The 16127-nt window shown below is 40.6% G+C and overlaps 1 protein-coding gene across 2 annotated transcripts in view; it reads left to right on the top strand.

Annotated features, from left to right (window-relative positions):
- The first annotated feature begins 9039 nt into the window (after positions 1 to 9039).
- LOC147615419 (uncharacterized) overlaps positions 9040 to 16127 on the top strand; it is a 47061-nt gene continuing 39973 nt past the window's right edge. For both annotated transcript variants that reach the window (XM_086779530.1, XM_086779531.1), the window contains exons 1-8: positions 9040 to 9730; positions 11344 to 11586; positions 13553 to 13619; positions 13744 to 13873; positions 14032 to 14176; positions 14262 to 14519; positions 14639 to 14723; positions 14882 to 14984. In XM_086779530.1, coding sequence (XP_086635656.1) covers positions 9544 to 9730; positions 11344 to 11586; positions 13553 to 13619; positions 13744 to 13873; positions 14032 to 14176; positions 14262 to 14519; positions 14639 to 14723; positions 14882 to 14984 — 1218 coding nt within the window. In that variant the 5' untranslated portion in view covers positions 9040 to 9543. The remainder of the gene's footprint in view (positions 9731 to 11343; positions 11587 to 13552; positions 13620 to 13743; positions 13874 to 14031; positions 14177 to 14261; positions 14520 to 14638; positions 14724 to 14881; positions 14985 to 16127) is intronic.

Below are 16127 nucleotides of genomic sequence, written 5' to 3' on the forward strand. Positions count from 1 at the left end.
AGAAGGTGTAAAAACAGTTAGGCAGAAGCTTCGCAGGATGGGACGAGAACAAATGCAGGCCCTGAGAGAGGAAGTTGATAAGCTATTGAGTGCAGGTTTCATTACACCAGTGGATACAGCTGAGTGGGTAAGTCCTACAGTGGTGAGTCCAAAGAAGGATGGCAGGTGGCGTATATGTGTGGATTTCAGGCCTTTGAATGCTGCTATAAAGAAGGATTCTTACCCCCTACCTTTTTTGGATGAGATCTTGGATACTGTGGCTAGATATGAAAGGTATAGTGTTTGTGATGGGTATTCAGGTTATTTCCAGTTAAAGATTGCAAAAGAAGATCAGCGCAAGACGACTTTCATTACACCGTGGGGGTGTTTCTGCTACAAAGTTCTTCCTTTTGGATTAATGAATGGACCAGCCTACTATCAGAGAAGGGCAAATTGGGTATTATCTCCTTTTTTGAACAAGTTTGTCAAAGATTTTATTGATGATTTTTGTATATACAGCTCTAGGCAAGAGCATTGTGATAAGCTAGCTACAGTTTTTCAGTGTTATGATGAGTGTGGTGGTCAATTAAATCCAAAAAAGTGTTTTTTAGCTCAACCAAGGGTGAAGCTCTTGGGCCATGTTATTTCAGAGAATGGTATTGATCCAGATCCTGATAAAGTCAAGTCTCTTCTTCTTCTTCCTACACCAAAGAATACAAGGCAACTGGCTACTTTTGTGCAAACGGTGAAGTATATGGCTCGATTCATTTCTCTATCTTCACAGTTGTTATATCCTTTGCAGCAAGCAGCAAAAAATGATCCTTTGCATTGGACGGAGGAGTGTGAGGTAGTATTCCAGAAAGTGAAAGAGGTGTTGGGAGCTATTCCTACAATGCAGGCGCCTAATTGGGAACAGGTATTTTATGTCAATCCTTCAGTAGGTGAAGATGCTATTAGAGCTATGTTGTTACAGAAGGGGAAAGAATCACATTATATGCAACCAGTTTACTGTGCTAGCAGGGTAAAACTTGCCAGAGAAAGGTTGTTATCAGAGGTGGAACTTGTTATGGTTAGTGTACTTTATGCATGTAGGCGGTTCCGCCATTACTTGTTGCCTCGCCCCTTTGTGTTTTTGACGAGCTACACTTTTTTGCCTCAGTTGATAAATGGCACAAATTTATCGAAGGCTATGATGAAGTGGGTGATTGAGTTGCAGGAATTTACTTTCTCATTCTTGGTGGAGGAGAGTACCAGGGCTACCTTAGCTGATCTACTGACATATAAGGAGAGTCCTCTTCTTATAAAGGAGGAAACCATCAAGAAGCCAGTTGAGGATGCGGCTGAGTTGGTGAATGCACACTTATTATATTTTGATGGTTCTTACAGGAAAAGCCATGATGCAGCCTCAGGAGGTTTGGTGCTTTATGATCCACAGGGTTGCCTTGTTTTTAAAAAGGGTGTTAAGGTGGATGCACATAGCAACAATGAAGCAGAATATCTGACTTTGGAAGTTGGATTGCAAATATGCTTGAAGCATGGTGTACACAGGATTCGCATTCGAGGAGATGCATTGCTTGTGGTAAAACAGGTATTGGGAGTTTGGAAGTCAAAGAATATGTTACTCAAAGAAATGTGTGTCAAGATTAAAGGTCTGTTGAAGGAATTTGAAGCTTGGAGTCTTAAGCATGTGGATCGAGGTCATAATGAGGAGGCCCATGAAGCAGCCCAGGGAATGATTGGTGAAGTTTTTGTTCTTAAAGATCATGCACCATTTTATTGTGGCAGGGAGAATTTACAGGATGTTGAGGAGTTTTTGTTAACAGGGATGATTCCTAATGGTATTGAAAGACCAAAAAAATATGGTTTCATCAGGAAAGCTGCAAGGTATGTGATAGTGTTACACTTCTAGAAGAAGTGATAATTGGGTGGGAATGGGTTAAATCCACAAGTGTTATATCATTGGTTATTCCAAGGAAACTACTGCCTTATTGATTTATGCTAAAGAGATGACCATACCTGTCTATAAAAAACTCTATGCAAAACCTATTAATGAGGACTAATTCCACTCTTTCCTTTTTACAAGAGAGTACATGTATGTGCTTGTGATGAAATAGTTACACTTCTATAAGAGGTAATACTTGGGTGGGAATAGATTAAACTAGCAGTATACCATTAAAGGAGACCACTACACTATTGATTTATGCTAAAGAAGTGACCATACCTCTGTGTACAAAACTCTATGCAAATCTATTGATGAGGACTAATTCCATTCTCTCCTTTTTAGGAGAGATAACCTCATCATTGATAGACTAATTTACCCTTCTTGTTCAAGACTAATCCTCATCAACAGCTTTGCACCAATATAAAATTTTAATTTCTCCCAAACTTGTAGAATTACACTCTTACCCACCATGAAGAATGGATCACCCCTTGCAAGAAGCTAATAATCTCCATAGGTCAACTAACAGTGAACCCCCTCTCAAATTGCACTCTTACACATGAAGAATAGAGCACCCACAACATAATATTCTCCGGAGGAAATTGTATTAACCAATAGTAAACCCCCTTTATCAATGTTAGCCACCACGTAGGTTAACATGGTTTCTCTTGCTTGACCTACTTTAAAGCACTTTACCATCTTACCCACTCGAACAGGCACTTACCTTTTGTAAGATAGTGTTGAAACATATAAAGTGGCCTTATCATTAGCTTGATATCAAATAGGAAAAGTCTAAGAACTTTATGTAGATACTTTCTAAAGTCTAGTGATAGTGGTCATACCATTTTTAGGTTTGTTTGGCCTAGTCAATTTTAACAATATACAATACACATACATTCATTCCCTTACCATAGAATACCTGTGATCTCTGCTTCTTCGAACACTCTTGTTTGCATGTGTTCTATTGGATTATTGCATGCTAGTTGCTTGCTTTTGAATAAGTTTGCTTGTAGGTTACTCCTTATAAGGAATTATGTTGGGGTTTGGCACAGATTCAAAGTGCTTCTTCCCCTTTTGTGAAAGAGAACCATTGTGAAGGCTAATCTCTACTTACCTCCATCTAGGAAAAAAAAGCTCTTCTTTCACCCCGTAGCCATGGAGAACTCCGGTGGAACAATGGAGTGTGGACGCAATAGACAAGATAGCACACACACATCAAAAAGTTGCACTGTGGCTTGAAGGCAAGGCCCATATCACATAATTCAGGCACCATCAGCTGGGATTAGCAAGGCTAAGGAGTTACATATTGTGGCTTGAAGGCAAGACCCAATGACACATGATTTAGTAATGCAAGATCCAATGACACATGATTTAGTGTGGAGAACTCCGGTGGAACAATGGAGTGTGGACGCAATAACAAGATAGCACACACACATCAAAAAGTTGCACTGTGGCTTGAAGGCAAGGCCCAACTACACATAATTCAGGCACCATCAGCTGGGATTAGCAAGGCTAAGGAGTTACATATTGTGGCTTGAAGGCAAGACCCAATGACACATGATTTAGTAATGCAAGATCCAATGACACATGATTCAACAATGCTAAGGTGAGGAATCAACCTGAGCATATTTAGTAGCACCATCGACTAGGACTACCAAGGCTAAGGCGTTGCATTGTGGCTTGAAGGCAAGACCCAATGACACATGATTCACCAAGGCTAAGGTAAGAACTTAACTTGAACATATTTGACATTGCTGACTAGGACTAGCTTAGGACTTAGCTCCATTCTTCCATCATTCCTAGCTATTAGGATCACCCAATATTATTACCCGGTGTTGATTACAAGGTCACACTCAAAAAGAAATATGGTTTTAAAGATTTAGATGTTTGTTTTGAAGCTTTGGCATTGTAGTTTCAAATCTTAGCAGAGGAAACCCGGATTTCTTAGTGATTTGCATGATTTTGGAGCTCACAAGGCTTAGATTTCATTGCATTAAATCAAGGAATAGCTTAAAATTATGATATAGTAGGCCTGCCTCATAACCTTCTTGTCCTCATCAAAAGTCTTGAGTTCTGATGAGTTCTCTTTTTTTACAAGGAAATTTACAACTTTGGAGAGACATATCTGATTGGATGATTAGGAGCCTAAGAGCCTTCACACTTGAATTTGAAGAGTGTTCCAGATTAAGTACCCTTCTTCCATATCCAAGACCAAAGGACAGCTAAAAGTACCCATGAACAAGCAGGGTCACACACTAATTTGAAAGCAGTGAAATGAATATTGTGTTACCTTGTCATTTATAAAGTAGTGATGGTTTCCACAATCTTGGATGGTGGTGTTGGTGTCAACATAATCACCAAGGATTACTAGGAGGCTTGGAGAAGTTCACCACTTATAGGCATAAGCCTTATGATCAAGCTTGCTCAATGAGAACATCACTAAACCATTGGATATCCTTTAGGATGCAAAGATTAAGACCTTCGTCGGGGCTAGGCTTTCACCACACATTTGCGGTGATGAATTTTCATAAAACATGTAATCCACCATGATCCTCACGAAAGGCCTTATAAGTGCAGCAAAGCTGGTTCTCATCACACGATTGGGAACCTAATCACACTATACCATGAGGTCACCTTGAACCTATCAAGATCCTAAGCCTCGACATCCAATCACAAGTCATCACCTCAGGTAACCTTGAACACTAAACAATCCTCTCGCCTTGCCATTAACAATCCTCTCGCCTTGCCATTAACAACCACCCCCTCAAACCATTATGGGTTCCAAAAGCTCATCAACAAAGACGAAGACCACCCCCTAAATGTCATCCTCAACAACCCTTTAAACACCATAAAAAAATAATAATCATATGTGCACACAAAAACTTGCAAACACTCGCATAAAAAAAATACACACCCACCACGTGCACACTCTTTAAACACACACATGCATGTATATGCACACCCCCCTCTTCGTCTACACACACAAACCCACACGTCAGTCATTGTGCTTGGGTAGCAGTGTGTTGTATGACAAAAATTGAAGCTAAGTTAATCAAAATAGAAGTGTAGTGCACAAATAAACATTGCAAAAGAGTACTATAGGAGCATAGTAGGTTTTCATGTATTAATAGCTCAAATGAAAAACTAGCCTTGTGTTTATCTTTCACAAAAACTGCCTACATAGTGGCTTCTATTTTTAGTGTTTAGCGATACCAACTCTAAAAAGTAAAAACCCCAAGGTAATATTAACACTCTCACATAGAGATGGAGAAAAGATAGGGAGAGGGAAAGAAGCAACCTCATGTGCTAGGGGGGGTAGGTGGGTTACGTTGGGGTTGGGTTGTGCTGGTTCTCAACACACCACAGAAGAAGTGAAATTTCCTCTTACAATAGAAAATGTTTCTTGTATTACATAGCTAGATCCACCGCATGGTCTCTCTCATAGGAGAAGGCTCCATTTGAAACAATTGGAAAAATAAACTTATAAGAACAATCCAAGGCCTACGTGGAAATAGGAACTTATATAGCATAGCCAAATCCACTGTATGGCTCTCATAGGAGAAGGATCCATGTGAAACAACTAGAAAAAGAAACTCATAAGAACAATCCAAAGGCTAACTTTAATGATCGAGTCTTAAACATGTCAAAATGTCATGTATCGAGTGTTTTATCTCTTTTGCAACTATTGTAGGATCATTTCCCTCTTGACTTGATCGTTTTGAAATCATTTAGCATGCAACTTTTATCCAATAATGTATATCTTCACACTCCTTGCACCATGAAAACCAAATATATGTAAGCCAAACAACATGAAAAACGTACAAACTTTGATGGCATGATGCAATTAGAGTTAATGTACAAAAAAACATGAAAGTTCCATAGAGCAACCATGTGTCAACCTTTGCATGTATGCTATGTATCTACATGCATAATAATAGTATAGGGAGATGTATCAAAGCATGTAGGATACACATAAAGACCAAACCAAGCAAGATACACACAATATTATGTATACATATATAGTAGTATAGGAAGATGCATGAAAATAGGAGGTAGTAAGATGATATGCATATGATTATAAGGAGAAACCAAGTACGATACATACATGGTACATAGAGAGGTCATACCAAGTATATAGAGTTGAAACAATTCAAATATACATACTTAAATTACTATACGCGTAGATGGTAGTATATAGGTAGACACATAGCAGTAAGAAACTAAAAAGAATGGACATAGATAAAACTTACATATAAAGATCAAACCAAGTATACAGAGATGCAACAATGCAAGTAAACACACATAGTATACATCCAAATGGTAACACACTTGTAGATGCATAGTATACATAGCAACAGTGCATAATCCAGTAAGAACTTAAAGAGATTAGACAAAGTCTACCTCATATTTGCTAAAGAAGATCTTTAGTCTTTATTCGGTGATGATTCTGAATTTTTGCTTTCACTATTGCTGAACATAGAAGATGTGTCTCACCAAATCTATGCGCATCGACGTATTAACCAAAATTAGTCGTCAATGAGGTTGATCGTTTCAACTATGGCAACACTTCTTATGTGCATCCGTGTATGAGTGGAAAAAGAAAAAAATACCATACACAAGGTAAAGCTAGGAGGTGGCACAAGTCTCCCCTTAAATTTAATGTGAGGACTTTCAGTGTTGAAATTTAAATTTAATGTGCTATTTGAGGACTTTCAGTGTTGAAAATGGATAGTGTTACATCCGCTTTTAGAGCTATATAGTGTGTGACACATATACTTAAATGGTGAGATCACTTTAAAATTGTTCTAGCGTTCCATTCTTGATTCTCATTTTACATACGAGCAAATTTTAAGTTTTATCATGATTTAAAATTTGAATGAGTGTTTGAGGTGATATCAGAGCCACTCGAGTGCTTTCTGGCATGAGAACATTGTCCTCATTGTCGAGTATATGTTGTGTTTTTCTATTTGTTGGATGTACTGCTCGAGATTTGCTTATAGATTTTTGGCAACTTTGCGTTTTCTATAAAAAAAAAAAAAAGAGATCGAGCTAGTAGATTCCAACCATGTGGCTCAAGAGCATGAAATTGTTTTCTTATGGTTTGAAGTACTCTGGCTTAGCACTTTGTTGGTAATTCTTGCTTGTTGTTTTTGTTTTTTTTCCAGATTGAGCTAGTAGATTCCAAGGCTTTGAAAAAACTGTAGAGATTGATGCCATCGATTTACTATATGAATGTGTGTGGTGTTTGCCACTACCAATGAAGACAAAGACAGGCTACTGTGCATATGAACATAACCTCTTAGTAGAGGCTGTGTGTGAAGGTAGGACCGTGGGACCTTAGGAAAAAATCAAGGACTTTTAAACAAATGATTGCTTTTGGTGTCATGTAAGAATTCATGCGATGGTGGACAACACCTCGCTCTAGGTGGCTACTATCACCTTGCTTTTGCTTTAGGTGCTCTTTGCTTGGATGTATACACCTTTTGGATGTAAAAATCAGCGTTGGTGCTGCTCCCACGGGACCGTGTGGCGGCGCTGTTGAGCTTCCGTAAGAAGGTCAGAACAGTAGACGTGTGAACATCCCCCGCCTACAACCAAGTGCTTTCTTGGCACCCTTGCTTTCGATTCCCTTCACGGCTGCTCCATGAGTCTACGTAGGTAAAGAAGCTAATAGACATGTGAGTGGCCAAAATTAGCATACCTAAAAGCTTCTTTTTTTTTTGGGTGGCAGGCAACACTTTTTTTTTTTGATAGATCGGTAAAGGACATCTTTTTGAGATTTTTAAAATGAGAAATTCGATTACACATGTGGCTTTACCTCCTTCCAAACTTTCCCCTACCTCTTTCCAAGCTTCCCCCCTTTTTCTCGAGAGATTCCCCAGGTTGTGGGTTCGAATCTTCCCTGTGCAAGTGATGGCACTTGTGCAATGTACATGCGGGTGATAACATGTGTCCTTTCTACTTTCAAGCCCAAAAAAAAAACTTTGGAAACCCTTGTAAATAATTTATATGCTTGATATATTCCAATCAAATTAATGGAAAACCCAAAAAAGGAGTGTTTCGATGCCGCATTTGCTTTTTTAAAGAAATTTCAAACACTACCACCTTGCGGGTAATTCATAGTCAAAATTATGCAAACTATGGGTCTTCATAGTTTTGCTAGTAATAGGAGTTGGGCTTATATAAAGATGGTGTAATGAATGGACCTTGGGAGCTTGTTTTTCGTCACGAGCTCTTTTTTTTGGAAAGTGGGTGACCAACGATCATTCATGGCTACAGACGAAGTCCTCGCCCGGCCAGCATGCAAAATAATCAAAACGAAAGAGTGAATAAACTAACCATGTTGGTCAAATTTAAATGGTGGTGTATTTCAACATCCTTGATAGATAGGGGAGAGTCTTTGTGTGACAAATAATCAAAATGGAAGAATGAAAAAACTAACCATGTTGGTCAAATTTAAATGGTGCGATATCTTAATGTCCGTTATATTCCCCCTCGACTATGTATACGTAGAGAGAGAGAGAGAGAGAGAGAGAGAGAGAGAGAGAGAGAGAGGGTAAGGAACATGGAAAACATGATTCGTGTAGATAGGCATGACAAACACGCACTAATTGCTATTTTGAGTCAAGGAAGCATGTGTTCAAAATGAAGCCCAAAACACTTTAGGGCAATCAAGGTTAAAAATTATGATGTTCACTCTTTTTTTTGGGGGGATCTTTTGTGCTCGTGTGCTTTCGTGCTGTTGTCGAGACAGCTAGCAGGTTTTGAACCCAGTACCTCCTGCATGGGACTTCAACACCTGGCTGTGTCTCCATTGGGGTTCACTCAAATTAATTTAAGAAACCCACAAAAATAGTTTGGTTGCATATTTACTATGGCTCAAAATCTTAATGCTAACTACTTTCTGCACTTTATTTATTGAATAATTCTTTTTTTTTGGGGGCTTGGGAGGAGATTATGAAAGGACATTACTCACACAAACTAGATGCCATCCTGAGATTTGAACCCATCACCTAGGGAGACTCGAACTCCTTCCTTACCACTTGCAATTTCGATTTTCTCGATTCCATTAATATTTAATATTTTAAAAGTGAAAATTTCGAATTACGAGATGCTTCTAGAATCTATAGAGAGACGCATGTGAGCGTTGCTCTATCACACGTGAAAATCAACGATAACGTTGAACATCATCCGAGAACAGTTCAGCTGAAGAAGATTCCTTACCCTCGCGCGTTACCTGCTGCCCTTCTCTGTCGCGCTCGCAGGCTATGGCGCCTAAATCGCATTTCACTCCGTAAAGTAAAATCTGATGAAATCTTTGCCCTACATCCTCCACTGCATTACTCTGCATTTCATAGCTCCCTCTTCACGAAGCCTGGCTTGCACCGACGGGATCAAAACCCCTAATTTCGCTTAGACAGAACGAGACGAGATGATTCCATAAACAAGAAACGCCATTCTTCACCCAATTGCCCCTGCATCTTTCATGAAACCCTAATCTTCACAGGGAGAAATCCTAACCAGAACTGGAAGTAACAGGAAGTAGCAGCAGGTCGGGATCTATGTCGCTTGAAATCACACACGAAGATTGGATGATGCCATTGGAAGTCTTTTTCTGAAAAGGCATGGGCAGTGTAGCATCTACCCCTCGAGGGGATGCCCATCCGAAGGAGCACGGGGACTATTTGCTCGGAGTTCTTGTGGGAAAGAGAGCAGTAGACATACATTCTCGACTCTGGGAAAGATTGCTGGGCCTTCCTCTAGCCCTTCAATGGCCAGACACAGTCATCAGCGAAGCATGCGAAAGCATTGGTAAACATACACCTCTTCCTCCCATTCTGTTATATATGGTGTACATTTCGCATGGGTAAACATACACCTCTTCCTCCCATTCTATTATATATGGTGTACATACATTCATGATACCTTTTATTTTGTGTAAGTATTATATATTTGGATGTAGGGCTCTCTCGCCCCAAAAAACAGGGAGGGTGGTTTGAACCTTGAATCCTCGGAAACTTGTAGCCCTCACCACTAAAGACCCCAGGCTAATAGACCTTGCCATTAAGCATAAACATAAAGGAAACACACATAGACATTGGCATCTAGCTCACTTCCCAACCATAGAGCTCACCCTCGAGCACAAGGGGATAGTAACATCTGAGACATAGCTCCACTTGCAAAGCTAGCATCCCATACCACGAGTACATATCCATTGGATGTAAGCATAGAGTAGTCTCAAGGCCTAGAGTCTAGGTCTAAGGAGCTCTTCCTCAAACTGATTCATAAAGTCACTTATGTAGGCCTCCTATAAACCAGGAGCCAAATATAACACACGTCTTATAGAAGTTACCCCCACTTGAGATGCCTAACCCCTAGGCTATGGTTAACCTAACTTGAAGGTCTTAACCCTGGTTAGCCTTGGGATGTAACATGCTTCCAGTTCTGGGTTTGTGTAGTGGTCATCGAAGAGCTATTCAAAGGAGCTTGGACAACATATGGTTCAGCTTGCGTTCGGTCTACTTCGTCCTGAGTCATCTTTCATACTCATTGTTCAAAGATCTCCAAAGAAATATAAGCAAATACTCCTGCTTGCATGCTTGCAGAGAGGGGGGGGGGTGGGGGTTTAGTGGGTAATTGGGACTCAATACTGTGTTGACTATCTACTCTCTCTCTCTCTCTTCTCTTCTCTCTCAAAGTGGAATTGCACAAACTCACGGGTATAAAGAAGGCTTTGTTGCACATTATGACGATCAACCTATTGCATGCTACAACACCTTTCATTGAGGAGATTGCTGAGACCTCACATCTCATGGACATTGCCAATACCCCAATGTCTGTTACTTCCTAGATGGATCCCATGATGTAGCGATTACTACATGATGCAACAATTCATCCAAAACCAAGGCAATAAGAAGCACAGTGGAAATGAGAACATCAAAGGGCCATGAAATTTGAGCGGTCACATCTGGAAGAGCAGCCAATGTGAAGTTGAGGCTCCTTGCTATGCTAAGGAGGTGCACCATAAGGTTGAAGCAGATTAGAGGCAAGTGAAGCTCCTGACCTTACCGTAGTGGTTTCCGAGTGCATCCTCAACAGCAGTATCTATGGTTAACCATCTGTTAAAAACGATCCAGTTTACTAAGTATGATAGTAAAGTTGATACGGACTCTTTCATTGTTGGTTACATTAGTTTGAAGCATATTTCTCCACCATTCAAATGTCCGACAAGGACAAGCCATTTCAAGCATGGCTCCGGGCTTGATGAGGATTTCTTTCAGCAATACTTGGCATTATTGATGGAGTAGCTGGATGTAATGCACCTCTATCAAGATGAGAGAGAGAGAGAGAGAGAGAGAGAGAGAGAGAGAGAGAGAGGTTTTCTGATCTGATGCTGGTTCTATTTTCTCTGTGGGCACTTGCAGTTGAGAACAGCACTTCTACAGGCCATTTGGCCAAATTGCTACTCCATTTAGCATGGAGTTTACAAGAGGCTTCATCTGGTGCTCCTGATTCACAGTTGACTTCTGCAAAAGTGACCAATGCAGTCCGGTTCTCTAGTGTTTTTCTCAAGTATTCTATTGAGCATTTGACAAGTGATGGGTTGACAAGCTGCCTGTCTCTTTGTCTGAATGAAAAAGAAGCTGACGCGACAGGGCTCACCAAAGGTTAGATCTTGCTTTTCACTCCAGGTTTTCTTTCACTAGAAAATTCTTTCCAACTCTGGGATTGCAAACTTACAAGAGGATGGATATGAAAACATGATTGTAGATTTATACTTGATATTTCTACAGCATGTGCATATCGAGTTTTACTTCCACCTGTTTGTGCCACCTCATAGTTTGTGCTTGTTTGACTTCATCATGAATGCAACATGTTTGATTATATATATTCAGAGACAGTTTTGATGTTGTATCCACTGTTGGAGACATTAGTCTCAATGATGGTTCCCTAGAATGCCTCCATTGCATGGAGCAGCCAGCCTGTGTGGAATTGTCCTGCTAGAATGTCCTATGTTGACTCATGGAATTGTCCTGCAAGCAATACATTTGGAGGGTCACAAGTATCCTGTAACAGATTTGGAGAGCATGCAGATGATTGCAAAATACAGAAAGCCGTATTATATGGTCTAAGAATGACTAGATATCCATCTTGTCACGGGATGCCATTGCATCTAGTCTACGCAGTGCATGGTTGAGTCGATTGTCTGAAATAGACACTCGAATAGTTGAAATTGTGCTCTCCTTATGCAAGTACTTGTTTTTGTTATGGAGGATGAAATATCATCATCATGGTGGAGAGAGAGAGAGAGAGAGAGAGAGAGAGAGAGAGAGAGAGAGATTGCACAACTTGAATGGTACTCATTGTGTGAATGAAGGCCCCAAGTACATGCTTTTATAGGCACTAAGGCCTTATCTTTTGACCTAGACCTAAATAAGGGATGTTCACACCACCAAAGACACTAGACTAGCGCCAGACTAACTCCGAAATATCCAACAAACCCTCCTTCGAGGTGATGGTGGAGTTGCATGCATTACCTTCAATAGTCCCGTACACCAACTCAAGCAAAGACACAAGGATGGCGCAAAAGGCTGAGGCTCAACAAGCATGGCTCAGAGGCTTAACAAGCGTAGTCTTGGCGAAAGACTCAGAGGTTAGGTCTTGCCTTAGGTGACAAAGACAGCCTACATGGGCATACCAAAACAATCCCTCCTCGCCTAAAGTAGGGGCAAAAAGGGTATGATGGAGAGGACCCTTTTATAGAAATAAGGCGTTACATAATCCAAAAGGACCCAAAATATAAATAACTCAGATTTTGGGGGTCTACCCGGGTAGAGAACCCTTGACTCAACATAAAATATAAGGGGAGAGTTCCCCCTTGTTGATGACCAATATGTTGATGAAGATCTTCTTGATGTAGCTCGTAATGTTGATGTAGCTGTTGATCTTCTTTATGTTGATGTAGCCCTTGGTCTTCTTCATCCTTAATGCATTGTGTAATGAAATCTATGTAGGCAAAGATGGATCATATTCTCAATGTGCTAATTCTTTCTATTTGCTACTTCCCTTAGTGCTAGGCTTCATTATGGTTGAGTTTGCCTTGCATCTCCGGAGGTTTGACAGAAACTCAATACGAAGGGCTTTGTGTGAATACATGCTCTTGTGTGTGTGTGTGTGTGTGTGTGTGTGTGGAGTGTGTTTGTGAGAGCATATCTTGATACAAAGTTCTACACCCACTATTGGACACTGATGACGTTAGTGGGGATGTCATAGTATCTAGTCCATACTATGCATAATGGAGTTGATAGTTATATAGTCTTGTGGGTTGACTTCCATGAGTATATAACATGCATGTTCCTAAAAGGTGAATTTGGGCATGTTCCTGGATTTATCTAGATATATACATATTCTCAATGTGTTCATGAAGCCAGACATGATGATGATGCATATCCCCTCCAGATGATAATGCATTGAATGTGCTTAAGGGGGCTTTTGATACCTGGAAGCTGTTGGTGGGGAGGGGTGTGCACGTGCATGTGTGTGCGTGTCTGTTGCGCACAAAATATGCCTACAGGTTTAGATCAGGTAAGCGTGTGAACTGGTTGCTAATTTAAAAGCTTGTCTTTTTTGAAGGTAACCAGAATGTGGCAAGTTTTGTGGTGTTGGCCATGCTGACTTTTATTGGCAATTCAGATGTCAAGTAAGTCTATTTGTAGCTAATGCTTGAACCAAATAATGTAGCATTTTTACCCTCTGCTTTTCCTTCTGTTAAGGTGTCTCTGATATTGCTGCATGTTTACATATGCTTGGTTTGGTGCATGAAGTCCCTCTACCTATCTGTTACATCTGGAAGTTGGAAACCTGCTTATTGTTATGTCGTCTACTCAACTTCACTCAGGGGCCTCTCCAGGACCCAAAAATATTCACATTTTTCTTGATGCAGCCATGTCACAGGTATACAAATGTTATATTAGATGTAGACTTTAGGGTTCAGGGTTTAAGATAATTGCTTTTTTAGCTCTCTTGTTATCAGGCTGACATTGTGTCTGCGTGTTTAGGGTATAGGGTCTAAGGTAAGTGCTCGTTTACATGCTGACATTGTGTCTGCACAGGAAACAGCTCTTGTAAGTCTCGCTGTTCGCAAGTTGCTTCTGTCATATGTAGCCAGATTGCCTGTACCAGCGGATGCGGCACATTACATCAATCTTTCTAAACCCAGTCAACCTGGAGTGCTCGAAAGAGTTGGTTCAGCAGCTGGTTAGTGATTTGTTGTTAGTTAAAAAACATCGAATTTAGAATATTATGACTACATTAGACTTAAGGTTCTGGTTGTATTGTGCAGCCATTGTATTGAGGTTGCCATACTATACATACAGCTATTTGGTGAGCTCCAAATCAAGTACTGCAACCAGTCCTCTGGCTCAGAACAGCTTGCTTCTGCTTTTAGTCCTGGTACATCATCGCAAAGTTCTGCAATTGGATGAAGCCTTGGAAAGAAAGATGGACTTAAAGGGGGAAGATGTAGCTGCAGTAATGGCAGAATCGTGCCTTGTTTCGAATCCCTTCTGTCAAGCACTTGGTTTGGCAAGGGACACTGAATGTACTTTCTTTTCCATAATTTGGCAATTTATTTTCTTGTCTCAAATTCAGTGTTTCCTGGGGTTTTGTCCTGGAAGAGTGTGAATAACATCTCATTGCTTGGCACGTTTTCGGTAACAGTTGATCTTGTGGATGGTGAGAATAATGCTGGAGAAGTGTTTAGGTTGAGGATACCATTCACTGCCTTGTATGATACGCTTGGATTGTGAGTGATTCACATAATTTGTATACCTTGTCGGTATTACCATGTGACCATCTTTTATAGGCAGCCTAATAACACATATTCTTGCTTTCTATCCTATGCTTTTCGTGTGCTGCATCACATCATTTTAGTGTTTGACTTTTTTTTTTTGGGTGATGCAGATGTTTAACAGAGGAATGCTCAATTCTACTGTTGTATTCGCTGGTGCATGGCAATTCAGCTTTTTTGGAGTATGTTTTGGTGCGAACTGATCTGGATACCATTGTAAGTACTACCCTTTGCAATTTCTGGTCTTCTACACATGTGAGTAGTAATCAAAGTTCCTAGTGGTATGATGATTAGTGCAGAGATCATAAGGCTTCACCTCCTGTGAGGAAAAGAGTCTGGACAGATCTTTGCATGTGAAATGCAGAGAGCCTCACCAGCCAGAAGAAGCGAGCATTCTTCGCAAAGTGCAAGTGGAATTGTGCTGTGTCGTTTTGAGTGCAGACACCTTAGATGCCTCTTGGAGGAAAAGAAGACACCAACACTGATAACATACCCTTTCATATGGGAGACCTACACACACCATCTATACGACATCCCCAATCAGCTCCCACTGGACTTATCCCACATCCCCCACCCTGCCTCCGCCGCCACCGCAGCATATTCGCCACAGCCAATGCCACCCAAGCCCTATTGATGCTGCACAACGGTAGAGCCATGTTGCATGCTCGAAAGTCTTGCTTTACTTGATCCAGCGCTAAGGATACTGATTAGGAACACTAATGCAAACGCAAAGAATAGACAGCAGAGAGAAGAGAGAGATGAACTGTTTTTTCAGTATATTGATATGATACAAACAGATGTAACTGCTGTACAATTTCCATGGCCTTCCAAAAGAGGATTGAATTCTAGACCAAAAGATTGTCTAAGGACTGACTATGACCTGCTCCAAATTGGGGATCAGATGGTTATGATTGAGATTGAGAGTTTCTATTTATAGGCTCAGGTGAATATCCCTACAACTGTGGGCCAGCAGAAATAAGCACAAAATTCATATAATATTATCAAATGCTGCTGAATTTGTCTGTTTGATGCTCCTATCTTGGCCGACCTGCCTTTGGGGACTTCTATTGTACCTACTCTAAACTGCTGTCCCTAATCATGGAATAGCCATGGGATCAGCCATGTGTGCACGTGACATTCCCTCCTGCTAAACTTGATGATGGATGGAAACCTGTCATCCTTCCTCCCTGGACTACTGACTCTATACTTTGACTGCTTGATTTCTGACACTTCGACTGAAAACCTTGTCCTTCCTATGATTCCACTTCAAGTCTGGTTTTAGAACTGTGCATCTGTTCCACTTTGTTCCCATGCTTGCAATCCCTTTCTCTTAACACAGCTATGGTCTCCTTCTGAGAA

Source organism: Cibotium barometz, chromosome 40, assembly GCF_041138505.1.
Source record: "Cibotium barometz isolate CiBa-2024 chromosome 40, ASM4113850v1, whole genome shotgun sequence".
Taxonomy (NCBI): domain Eukaryota; kingdom Viridiplantae; phylum Streptophyta; class Polypodiopsida; order Cyatheales; family Cibotiaceae; genus Cibotium; species Cibotium barometz.